We start from the raw sequence: 13,264 nt of genomic DNA, 5'->3' as shown, positions 1-13,264 counted from the left end.
CACCCCCCCATACAAACTACCAAAAACTTGTGGTTGATCTTTGATTCTGCTTTATCCTTTTGCCCCAAATGAAATTTACAGCAGCAACTACAGCTTATCATGAAATTCATATGCCTCACTAAAGATCAAACCGTATGAAGAATAAATCCTTGATGTCTACCATGTAATTTCCATAGGAGCACCCGATCTAGATCTCAAAATGGTAGCTCTTTCAGAATATGTAGCCAGGCTATTAAGAGATCTGAGGGTAGCTATCAAGCCTACAACCCCAGCACAAAGTGTTGTGAAAACGTTTTAAGCTTCATCCATACATCTGTTTGTAAGAGGTTACATATACACTGAAAAAATACCTTGCACCATTTAAAACCAACATGACCTCTGCGGTTTCACCCTGCTAAAATCTCTCAACAGTGTACAACGATACTGGAGAAGATTCTTGCCGACAAAAACAATTGGTGTTATCACAGCCACCGCAAGGTTCAATTGAAACGTATTACTCTGATCCAATATGATCTTAATGAGAAAATGATGCGTTACACTTATGCCAGTGTCGATACTGTTCCACTGGACATCCTCGACTGCTTTGCAATGCCTTTGCAGTTGCTTGTAGTACTTCAGAAAGTAAATGTAGATTTTGTTAATGAAACACAAAGTATATATTTGCCAATTATTGGATAATCCCTTAATCACCAGGGTGGAAATGTCCTAGGTCTGGATGTGCATTTTATGGCTCAATTCATTCTGGCAGTTGCATCCTTGGTGCAATTCAGAGATAACTTTCTGTGAAGATCAGCTGATAGGGTTTTTTTTTCTGATTATGAATGCTTTCTTTCACCGTCTAGTTTTTCATAGTAGTTTTTGTTCATGCTTGTCTAATGCCTTATCTGCTGCCATAGGCCCCCCAGTGCTGAGCTCTTTTTTGGCTATTTGGGGTAGTTTGCGCTTAGGCCGCTGTAACGTTTTGTCCACATAAGAGATCCATGTCAAATTTGCGTCCTTTTCTTTCAACATCCTGAGGATTCTAAAGGTACCCAGGGTTTTTGGATTCTCCAGGAGGGGACTCGGAAATTAGGCAAAATACACCTAAATATAGGGTTTTTGGTTAAAAATTGGAAAAAAGTGCTGAAGAAGAAAGTGTTGTTTTTTCCACTGCAAATGGTATCAATAAAACGTTTGAAGTGATAAAATCGCCATTTTCCCTGCTCTCAGGAACAGGCAGACCTTTGATAGAAAACCAAATTTTCTACACAGTTTTGGCATTTTAGTGGGACATGGCCTATTTTTTTCTATTTTGTTGTACTTTCAAACTCATTTCAGTTGGTGCTAGAAAGTGATGTAAAACCAATAATGGATCCCAGAAAGCTATACATTTCTGAAAAGTAGACCAAATTCTGAATTCAGCAAGGGCTCATTTGTGTAGATCCTTCAAGGTTTTCCTATAGAGTGTAACAGTTCAAATGAAAACATATTGAAAATGAGTTGAAAAAGAAACTGCTATTTGTGTCAGCATTTTCACGTGTAACTTCTTCTAAGTATGACAGATTTTACAAGCAATATACTGTTATGTCCACTGGAGCGTTATAGTTGCAGGGGTATATAGGACTTGTAGGTTCACCAAGAATCCAAAGTGCCCAGAGTCAATAACTGAGCTGCGCCTTGCTATGGTTTTTCATTGTGTACCGGGTATACAGCAATTCACTTGGTAAAATATAAAGAGTGAAAAATACGTATCAAGGAAAACTATGCATTTCCGAAATGGGAACAACATATGGAGTTTAGAAGCAGTGGTGATTTACACAACTCCGGATACCTATACCAGCATGTGGATTAGAGGGCATTTTGGAAAATATATTTTTTTACACACTGTCTTGAATTTGGAAGGGATAAATTCCCGAAGTCTCCCAGTAAATTGGTACCTCACATGTGTTGGTAGGCATAGTGCCCGCGACAAGACACGGCCCAAAACGCAACGTGGGCACATAATTTGTTTACAGTGAAAACTCACCTATTTTTTGCAGTGTGCCTAGCTGTGGTTTTTAGACCATAGCTCAGCTGGCACCTAGGGAAACCTAGCAAACTTGTACATTTTTGAAAACTAGACACCCAGGGGAATCCAGCAGGAGGTGACTTGGGTGGCTTTCACTAGGTTCTGTTACCAAGAATCCCTTGTAAACCTCAAACTTTGTAAAAAGAAACAACAAACAAAAACACATTTGCCTCCCACCCCAAGACTTCCGATAAAAACAGTACCTCACTTGTGTGGGTAGGCCTAGTGCCCGTGGCAGCAAACAGCCTAAAATGCAACGTGGAGACACCACATTTTTACAGTCAAAACGGACACATTTTTGGCAAAGTGCCTAGCTGTAGATTTTGAACCCTAGCTCTACCGGCACCTATGAAAACTTAGCAAACCTATACCTTTTTGAAAACTAGACACCCAAGCTGAATCCAGCAGGGGGGTGACTTGTCTGGCTCTCACTAGGTTCTGTTGTCCAGAATACCTTGCAAACCTGAATTTGTAAAAGAAAAAAGAAAACTAATTTTCCTCACATTTCTGTGATGGAAAGTTCTGGAATCTGCGTGGATTCACAAAATTGTACCCACCCCGCATTCCCCCAAGTCTTCCTATAAAAATGGTACCTCACTTGTGTGGCCTAGTGCCTGCGAACGGAAAATTGCCCAAAAAGCAACGTGGACACTGCATTTTTACTGTGAAAACTGACCCTTGTTTTGCAAAGTGCCTAGCTGTGGACTTTGAACCCTTGCTCTGCCGGCACTTAGGGAAACCTACCAAACCCACACATTTCTGAAAAACTAGACACCTGGGGGAGTCCAGTGCGGTATGGCTTGCGTGGACCCCCACGCGTTTTCCTACCCAGAACCCCCTGCCAACCTCAGCTGAAAAAAAAAATCACTTTTTTATCAAATTTCTGTGTGGGAAAGTTGTGGGCTCACGGGCTGACACAAATTTCCTACCACCCAGCATTCCCTCAGGTCTCCTGATAAAAAATGGCCTCATGTGTGGGTGGCACAAGTACCCGCAACAGGCAAGGGCCCAAAACCTATTGAGGAGACATCAAAATTGCCTATCGCAAAATGACCTAGTTTTGCGGGGGGGTTCACCTGGGTTTTTGGCCCCAGGCTCACGGCCATCTAGGGAAACCTACCAAGCCCACACATTTCTGACAACTAGACACCCTGGGGAGTCCATGTAGGTAAGGCTTTCTTGGATCCCCCAACGTTTCCCTACCCAGAATCCCCTGTAAACCTCAAATTTAGCTGAAAAAATTACTTCTTCCTCACATTTTTGTGTGGGATCACCGTGCCGGCACAAATGTCCTACCACCCAGCGTTCCCCTTGTTCTCCCGAGTAAAGTGATACCTCACTTGTGTGGCTGTCCAATGCAGAATCGGCGAAAAACGTATTCTTAAAACAATTTAGCGCTTAGTATTCGCTCTGCTATACCGTTAATACCTATGTATTTGGCCTTTAACAATCACAGGCGCTTGGCCCACCCACACAAGTGAGGTATAATTTTACTCGGGAGAACAAGGGGAACGCTGGATGGTAGGACATTTGTGCCGGCACGGTGATCTGTGTCAGGGCCTTGTGTGGGATGAAAACAGCTGGGGGGAGAAGGTAAGAGGTGTGGCTGATGTAATTAAGGGTGTGCCTTTAAAACACGTAAGCTGAAAATCTGTGCTTAGCTTAGGGTTCTGCCCGACTGGTATTTTGCGACTTCTGTCATGCCATTCAGGTATAATACAACAAGCAACATTACCCCTACAAGCCAGCACTATTGGCTTTGTCAGTGCTTGCTAGATGCATAATATAAATAAGCAACATCTAGGTGTGTGTGTATATGTATGTATGTGTATGTATGTATATATATATATATATAATATATATATATATATATATATATTTTTTTTAAGGTCTCTTTCTCTCTATTTTTTTTATAGTTATGACTTCCCTGGGGGCCGATCGTGGCCCCCACTGAAAGCACCTGTCTATTAAAAAAAAAAAAAAAAAAAATTGCTCCCACCGGTGGTCGTCCACTGAGCAGGAGGACCGATTCCCGCTCAATTTTGCCGCCATTTTTATTTTTACCTTTTTTCTATTTTTTTATTTTTATTTCGGAGGGCGATCACCCTCTTCCCCCCCCAGGGAAACCACACAAATTGTTTTTAAAAAATAAGCCCCCCAGTGAGGGGCAGGCCCATTACCAACAGAGTCGACCTTGCGGCGCGCTGACGTCACAGATGATGGGGAGGGATGCGAAAAGCCTTCCACGTCTCCCCCAGTAAAAAACAATTAAGAAAACTCTGGTGCTTTGCAGCGGAGGAATAGAGGAGGGCCGTAACTGGTGTCGGCCATTAGACGTGTGCCGAACCAGGGAGGTAGTGCTTGGTCGGCCATTGGCTTGATGCAAGTACCAAAAGGGTTAACACGAGCAAGTATGATTGTCTAGTGCAGAAGAGATCCAGAAGTTGTCTGAACAGAGATTGACTTTGAAGTATGGTTATCAGTTGCTCGCTCAAGTAAGCGTCTTGTACATTATAAAACACTACTGAAATTCCAAAATAGGCGTCTTTTAATTTATAAGAAACTAGATGAAGCACCCACTTTTCAACAGGTATTACTTGACTAAATATAACCAAGATTACATAATCTGCAATTTCTTATCCATTTCCGGTATAGTGTCCAAAAATCTAAACAAAACTTCTTCTTTTTTTTTATTTTTTTTTTTAAGTGAGGTTTTTAAAATATAACTTCATATGAACAAAAGTAGCGGTTTCAGAGAATAAAATTAATCATTTCATTGTTTAAAACCTATGTCTTACTTTGTTTTAATTTCGAGACTACAAAAAAGCAACCCAGAATCTGAGTATAGACCTATCAGTGATTGGCTCCAATTGATACAAGCATTTGCATTGCAATAGGTTTCGCCTTTGGGACCTTATATGTATTTAGCTATACAACACATTAGCTTGGGTGCTGAAACACCTACTGTTCTTTAACATGGAGGGAAAGTAAGCACCAAACTGCGGAACACTCCAGGTATGGGAACACATGGTGAGAAATACTGCCTATCAGTGGGAAATTGTTTTGTCCAAAGCTCTATTTTTAATTTAAAATTACGCCTCTTCGGTGATCAGATCACTGAAAATACAAGATTTGAAAAAAATATTATTGTCTACGGGTGCTCGTTAAATACAAGTTTCTATGGCCTCGAATCTAGGGAATGCTAAAGTGATTCTGGTATTTTACTGACTTCTGCTGGTCGTTTTCTATCAAGAAAGTTAAATAGAGGCAGTTGCAAGCAAAATAGAACAAGAAAGTCCCTAAGTAGAAAGCAGTTCTGGTGTCCTACTGGTCGTTTTCTATCAAGGCAGTCAATTATAGGAAGTTCAACAAGCAGAAAGCAATTCTGGTATTTTACTGACCTCTACTGCTCGTTTTCTATCAAGACAGTTAAATAGAGGCAGTTCAACAGAAAAAAAGTCCCTAAGTAAAGACTGAAGCAGACCAGTCCTAGGGCTGATCTCCACATCCCACAAAGTACATACAACAGATCTTCCAGACAGCGCAAGGGCTGCCCCGGCGCAACCTAAAAAATTAAGATATGATGGCAATCCTGAATCTGTGAAAGTATAAACAAGAGCTTTGCAGATATTTGATTATTTTATTGACCTATTTATGGCATCATTCACCCAGGAGGCATAGAAGCTAATGTGACTGAACGTTCAGGTAGAGTAAGTAGTGTGTTGAAGGACCTTTAGAGTGGGCACAGCCACGTCATCATAACTTTACTGAGTCTGTGATGGTCTTTGATACCTGGATCATATAGGTGATAGATCCATATTTTACCTGCTAAAAAAGGAGTCTCTTCCATTGAGAACCAGCGATCACCAAGAGATGTTTAGCAGCTGATTGAATGTGGGTGGCTTGAAATGTGGTGGAGAAAGAGAAACTTGATGTTTTGAAATGAGCCACTTGTTTCACAATAGGATTTGTGTCTGATTCTCCGCGCCTACAAGTGGATCCTCTATTCGAGAGTAAGTCAGGTCAATGAGCGTAGAGCTGTGGTGATTTGGTCATATCTTTAAAGCAGGTGTTAGGGTAAAACATTTTTAAAAAGCCTCTTTCCGTGGCGGATGTACCTAAAAAAAAAAAAAAAAAAAAAAAAAAAAAAGTTGCTGGACTATGACTCCATTGAGTTCGACTTCAATATAGAATCAAAGGGTGCACCTCTGGATGTGTAGGCCAGGGCACTTGCGTATTGAATCTGGCCAGAAAGCTGCATACCTGGTTTGGGGAGTTTGTGAACCTTCAACAAGTCCCTCTTAGAGGGGATTTAATGTTTTGATTCTTCAACGCAGAAAGTTCCAGCATACATGTTTCAAATGTAACTGCTACTACCGGAGAAGCTGAGTCCCTATTGTTGAGATCACCTTCTCAACAATTGTCCGTTCCAGAAGATTTAACAAGGAATGTTGTCAGTCCTGTTGACTGTCACTAACCGCTTCAGTGGATCAGGGCTCATGCAGTGCCACGGATGGACAGTCTTTGAATGCAACCAAGAACTGAGATAAATATCAACTCGTTGCTTGTCCTGGGATGTTGTTTCTTGCAAAGGGTATAGAATGATCATTACGTTCCCCGGAAACAGTTGTGAAACTAGCCTGAAATTGACCGGAATGTGTAACATCCAGAAAAGTGTTTTTTAAGCAGTGCAAGTACTGCTTTCCTTTTTTTGAAAAAATAATCTATTTCTCAATATTTTCGTACAGTCAGTACATCGTAAATCATACCTGATGTATCATATGATGAGATAATATACATAGAAGTTACATGAAAGTCTGTGCATTACATCTTACTTTCATAGCATGTTAGCATAGTTACATAACGTTTTCATCATACGGGAAAGGAGCACTTGTGAGAAAAGAAAGTATAAAGCATTGGCGACAACCTTGCTTATGAAACATTTCCTGATTGTCTTATATAAAGGTCAACTCATGTGCTGATTAGTATAGACGCGTACTATCCTTGCGGGTCTATCTGTGGGGATGGTCCAACAGCACCCTACATCCCCCCTGTTTACGCTTGCTAAATTCCAGCGGTGCACCACTTCTATGTTGGTCCCGTAGCATAGTGGTCTCACTGTACCCTGTGTTGTATCCCTGCTGGCTCTCTCGTACCTGCGTCAAAAGTGTCTGGTGTGGTGTCTGGAATGGAGAGGAGGTAGGTTTTAAGTGCTGCTTTCTTGAGTATAGAGACGGTTCCTTGTTCAAAGCAGCTATCTAAGATTTTTTTCAGATGATTACCCTGCACCTTTTCTAACCAATATTAACAGGAGGGTGTCCTTGAGCAAACTATTGGCATGACATATCTCTGGGTGAGCTGTAATTCACCATCTGCTGAAGTGCAGAAATGGGTAAAGATGGTCGCAGTCATGTCGATATAAGATTTTTCATTGTGGTTGGCTTTATATACCAACTGGTTAAAAAATAGCCCCCGGCGTTATGCTTTCTATTTGCCAATTAACATAGCTCTGTATGGGGTTAGTGTGTTGCTTAATTGTATAAGAGTCTGTTCTAGTTGGATCATCTCCTGTAAGCAAATGACCGTGAATCACTCCTCTAGTTCCACAGATCTGCAAATCGATCTTTTCAGCTAGATGCTTCTGAACCTCAGTAAATCCTATGGATCATGTACTAGACTTTAAAGTCTGTGCTTTGCTTGCTGTAGAGCCATAAAGCTGTTTTCTCATCATAAAATATCAAACGTTTTCATTATCAAACATTATCAAATTCTGTGATTTAAATTTGCTGCAACTTGTTAATGGCAGCTTCAGCACAAAGAAATATTTGCAAACTATTTCAGTGGTCTAATATATGAAAGTATGCAGGCTGAAACAACCCTGAAAATGAAGATCTTTGAGCAGAAATGGGAGCCTTTTTAGTCTCTTGCTGCCTGTGAAAGTATGAGGATGACACTCGGTCAATCTGCGCTGCAAGAGAAATGTTCTCACCGATGAGTGTGCCTGACAATTTAACCTCGTGTTGAATAGGAGAAGCTCTCCGGTGTGAAGGCCATATGAATTTTTGCTACCAATCTTCTTTCTTGCCACGAGTTGCAGTTCACTTCTATTTTATTTCATTCAATTTGAGGATACCATTATTCATCCATCTTTGGATACCCAAAAGGCAGTTGTTGAAATTGTTTAGGAAGCCTGGAGCATTCTGACCTAAACAAACAATTGTCAGTTTATCATTGCCTTTACGACACAGTAGAGCTACTATAAAATCCGATGAGCTAAGTTAATGGATGCAAAAGACACGCAATTGATGGACGGGATGCAGAACAAATCAAAACATTCTCCCCCATTCAAGAGATCTGGGTTAAATCCATCATTCTTTTGCTTACGATGCCACCCCAGTTTAGACCTGGCCATATGCAAATCAGTCTTGACCCTGTGCCTCATGGGAACAGTCCAGCCCGAACTGCCAAGCCAGGTTCTCCCTAGACCAGACACAAGTATCCTAGGACCGGTATCGGGGTTTCACCCCTTTTCAGCCAGGATAGCTTGAATCCAGTGGCACAGTGAGCCCGGGACCTACGTCTAGGCATACCCGGCGCACTTAGGGCGAGAAAGCAAAAGTCACGCAATTGATGGACGGAATGCAGAACAAATCAAAACCTTCTCCCCCAGTCAAGAGATCTGGGTTAAATCCATCATTCTTTTGCTCACCATGCCACCCCAGTTTAGACCTGGCCATATGCAAACAATAGATTTAGGCCCAGATCTCTGTACTGGGGTGAATGTATGACATTGTTCTGCATTCTGTCCATCAATTGTTGTTTTTGCATTTGTCACCCCGAGTGGGACGGGTATGCCCAGACGTGGGTCCCGTGCTCTCCATGCCACTGGAATCCAGCTATCCTGGCTGAAGAGGGGTGAAACCCTGAAACCGGTCCTAGGATGCTTGTTTCCAGTCCAGGGAGGACCTGGCTTGGCAGTTCGGTTGACTGTTCCCATGAGGCACAGGGTCAAGACTGATTTGCATATGGCTGGGTTCAACCTGGAATGGCATGGTGAGCAAAAAAACAATGGATTTAGGTCCAGATCTCTGTACTGAGGTGAATGTATGACATTGTTCTGCATTCTGTCCATCAACTGTTGTTTTTGCATAAGTTAATGGATGGGCATGGATTTTATTACACTCATACAAGAGCTAGGGACCTTGTAAAACTCCACACTGTACCTGGTAGTTATGTGAGTGAAAAGGTGGCTAGAACAGGACCTGTGAGCGAACCCTTAAACAAGAAGCCAAACCAGGTTGCCAAAAACCAGAGAGTAACATTTCCGTGCGCCTGTTCTAAAGATTGGTTTGACATGCAGTAGAAAGGTTTAACAATATAACCCCTGCTCTGTCATCTCTATCTGCATTGCTCTTTATTAAATCAAGCAGAAGCCTAGCTGCCAAGGGTCCAAGATGTCAAAGCCCTCTAGATGGGTGGATCAGAGTGTACTCCTGATTCTATGTGACTGATCTGTCTTAAGTATTTGGAATCAAAACCGAATGGGACATGGGACTGTATACTCAGTGGAGACAATTGTTTATTGACTCCAATCTGGCAGCCAAAATAAAAATAGAATTCGTTAGATTTGAACCACTTTCCTGTCTGATGTTAAAAATCAAAGGACAAGGCATGGCTCAAAACTGTGAAGACCAACTGCACAACTTTATAGAGGAGATTGGAAAACCAGCATGTATATACTGCTCCTGTCGTCATTTTATGTGGGGTCTCTAAAAGTGATAGAATCTTAATGGTTAAATTTAAGAGGCTGGCCTCCAAGAGTCGGCATTGCTTATTTTTGATATAGCGGATGACAATTGTGACTAATAGTTCTCTGAATATCTTCAACTGTATTTATGTGGGTACTCTGTCTTAGTACAGTTTTATCTGTTGTTTTGCAGGCAATTAAGTATTACATAATAATAATGATTACCTTGTGAGGATTTGTTTGACTACAATTAATTGTAACATATATATATGTATGTATATGTGTTAAAATGGATGGGCAGTTTTAATTTATAATTTATTGGGTGAAACCTTTTGGATGTGCTTATTAGCTACAACTATAGGTACAACTTCTGATTAATTCAGTTATAATTTTTCTAAACACTTAGTGCAGACTTTAGACATGTAGGGAAAGGTATTGTGCCTGTGATGTTTTAAGATTGTGTAGGATGGTTTTTTTCTCTAAGTAGTAAAGACTCACAGAGGACTATATAAACTGGCAAAGGATCAAGTCCGTTGCACCTTGAACAGTTTCTAGAGCCCAGTGTATGAACTTTACAGTTGTAAACTATAGATCCTAACTCAGATTACTTTGATCTTGGAGAGACAACGAGAACTTCATGATCACGTACGGTTCACCTTTTTCATTCGGAGTTATTTCTTGCAGTGAAAGGCACAACCTCAAGGTGCTGCCATGAAATATGGAAGTAGTTTTAATAGTAAACATCATCGGGTCTGTGGCAATGTGTTGAAGACCATGTTTCCTTTGCTTATGATCTGGTGCATAAGTGTATTGCCCACATTAATGATGCTCTTTTGCGTCTGCAGGAAGTCAGCGCCTTTGGTGACAACGGGGAAGGAGATGACCTGGACTCCTGGACTGTACAGTGCAGCGACACCTACTGGGAACGGGAAGAAGCTGTGCGCTTCAAGCATATAGGGACGGACGTGTACTTGACCATTACAGGGGAACAATACAGCCACCCCATCAGGGGGCAGAGAGAGGTCCATGGGATGTCCACACCAAATGCAAACAACTACTGGAAAGTAATGGAAGGGGTCTTCATCAAGCCAAGCACTGAACCTGGGGCTGGGAAACACGACGAGCTCTGAGCACAACACAATACGGCATTCGAGATACTTTTTTGCGGTTCCATGTTCATGGCTCTCACTGACCCGTCTTTCAATGGACTTCTTCATACAAGGACATGCAGCACACGGTCAAATGTGCCAGGAGAGGAAGACGCAAATACTTCAGTTGAAATATATTTTGTGGGGGTCTTTTTTAGCTAAAAAACACTTTCTTGTGAAAATAGTTCAGTCGTTGGTGGTGGAGTTATGAAACTGATTACCCAGAGAATTCCAAGAGTGAATTGAAAACCAAGCACCTGTTTTCTAATGTCCAGGCTGCAAAAAATAGTTCAGTCGTTGGTGGTGGAGTTATGAAACTGATTACCCAGAGAATTCCAAGAGTGAATTGAAAACCAAGCACCTGTTTTCTAATGTCCAGGCTGCAATAAAACGAATGGACGAGTTCTTTTTAACCCGTTTTTTAGCTTGCTTCATGTATGACTAAAATGGGATTGGTGATATGATTTCGGCTGTTACTCAAGTAAATGATCCAAAATAACAAGAGCCCTGGGAAAGTCTTCAAAAATTGAGAAAATGTGTGTTCATCTGAGGTAGCGTATGTTGGCATTTGAAAGACTGCAAGAGCCTGAAAGCCCTGTGCCCACTTGACAAACACTCCTGCTTGTAATTTATGAGGGCAGTTGAGTTTTTATGTACTGGCAATTCACAAATTGCATCACGCCTCCCGTTTGATAATGTAAATATGCAGGACAGGTTGATTTCTAATTTTCTGCTACGTTTCACTTGAAGTGAGGCATAAGTGGTAACAAGTGCACTTTTCCACATCTCTGCCTAACAATTTAGCAACAGTGTCCCAAGTTCTTGTGTTTGTGAATTCCACGCAACATTTGTATATATTGGATTCTTCTGTCCATTAAATAGAAAAGTGTGATTTGAATGGGCTTTTCATTTCCATGTGTAAAGAACACATCTTGTGTTCCTTGTCCTTCATTTCAGCCATGGGCATGATTAACCGTTCTTTCGTTTATACTCCAGCTTCGTACTTACTGTACCTCTAGCAAGTGACTTGGATCCTAACCTCAGTGGCGTAACAAAACCTTAGGGGCCCCCAATAAAGTTAATCCTAAAACCCATCATGGATCGGTAATGACCCGTGCAACATGTCCGAAGTTATCAGCTCGAGTTTCAATGATCTTTTATTTTACATTATTTTTTATTGAAAAGCAGAAGTATATACATAATAATGTCAATTACGCACACACATATCCATATACAGCTATGTATAGACATATAGTGACAAAATAAGTAACTGTGAGAACAAACATTGGACAAATCCTATATGGCCAGGATTAGTAGAAGTGTTTTCCCTGCTCTCAAACAGGTTAGCATGGAACGGAGCTGTGCTGGCCGCCCTATCAAACAGAGCATACAAAGCAGAAATATGCCTGGAGGTCTCCATTTCACAAAATTCTGTTGATACTTCATGGTAGACATCAGTGCAGGCCTTCACCACAAAATATGTGCAGTACAGAAAAGAGTCATACCTCTCCCTCATAGATAACATATAATGCACTAATTTGCCAATTAAAGGCATCACCTGAAATTATATTACATGATCTTTAAGCAGACAATTATATTACATTAAATAACATGAAATGGATACTGACGAGTGGAAATGATTGTGTGGCTTGTAACCATGATGACATCATGAGAAACAACTAACAATACAAAAATAAGCCTATTGGTCACTGGCCAGACGTACCTTCCCAACACAGTGTCTGTCAACATTTCCAACAGCAGTTGTCAGGCGCTTCTTTCAAACACTGTGTGATCTTCTGTTATTACCTATTCATGTCCTGACCATGAAGCTAGCATTAAACAAGTTTAATCAATAGGTTTACAAAAGGAGAGCAAAATAATATATGTACAGTAGCACTGCTGAAAATAAATCAGTAGGCTAATGAATTAACCAGTAACTTCATCAAGTATGTGGTTGTCCAGAACACTCACAGCAGCTCTGTACAAGGAGATGGTGCATGAACAGGCTCTTTATCCTTGCGCTCCTCAATTCTAACATCACTGGTACCCCAGAAAGTGTTCATGGCACCTCATTCGTGACCTGCAGGGCTCCTTGGTATTCCAGTATTAGGATCCAACACATTGCTTTGCCAAACCCAGTCCTTCACAGGCTCCTTCTCTGAACTTGATAGCCTAAAAGATGTAGAGGTGCTTTGCTTTAAATTTCAGCTTTCAAAACATTATTCCTTTAATGGAATACTTTTGTAACGGCCCCCAGGCACCTGTTCTGGTTTCTTTTCCACTTCCTCTCAGTTTTTGGATTTAAAAATCGATTCACCAGAT

The 13,264-nt window shown here is 41.2% G+C and overlaps 1 protein-coding gene across 1 annotated transcript in view; it reads left to right on the top strand.

The window, feature by feature from the left end:
• SDF2L1 (stromal cell derived factor 2 like 1) overlaps nucleotides 1–11,840 on the top strand; it is a 61,667-nt gene extending 49,827 nt beyond the window's left edge. Inside the window, exon 3 of the mRNA XM_085633408.1 lies at nucleotides 10,640–11,840. Within this exon, the coding sequence (XP_085489534.1) occupies nucleotides 10,640–10,924 (285 nt within the window). The 3' untranslated portion in view covers nucleotides 10,925–11,840. The remainder of the gene's footprint in view (nucleotides 1–10,639) is intronic.
• The last annotated feature ends 1,424 nt before the right edge of the window (nucleotides 11,841–13,264 follow it).

The sequence above is a fragment of the Triturus cristatus genome, chromosome 11 (assembly GCF_964204655.1).
Source record: "Triturus cristatus chromosome 11, aTriCri1.1, whole genome shotgun sequence".
In the NCBI taxonomy this organism is placed as follows: domain Eukaryota; kingdom Metazoa; phylum Chordata; class Amphibia; order Caudata; family Salamandridae; genus Triturus; species Triturus cristatus.
This window is presented reverse-complemented; position numbering and strand designations above follow the sequence as displayed.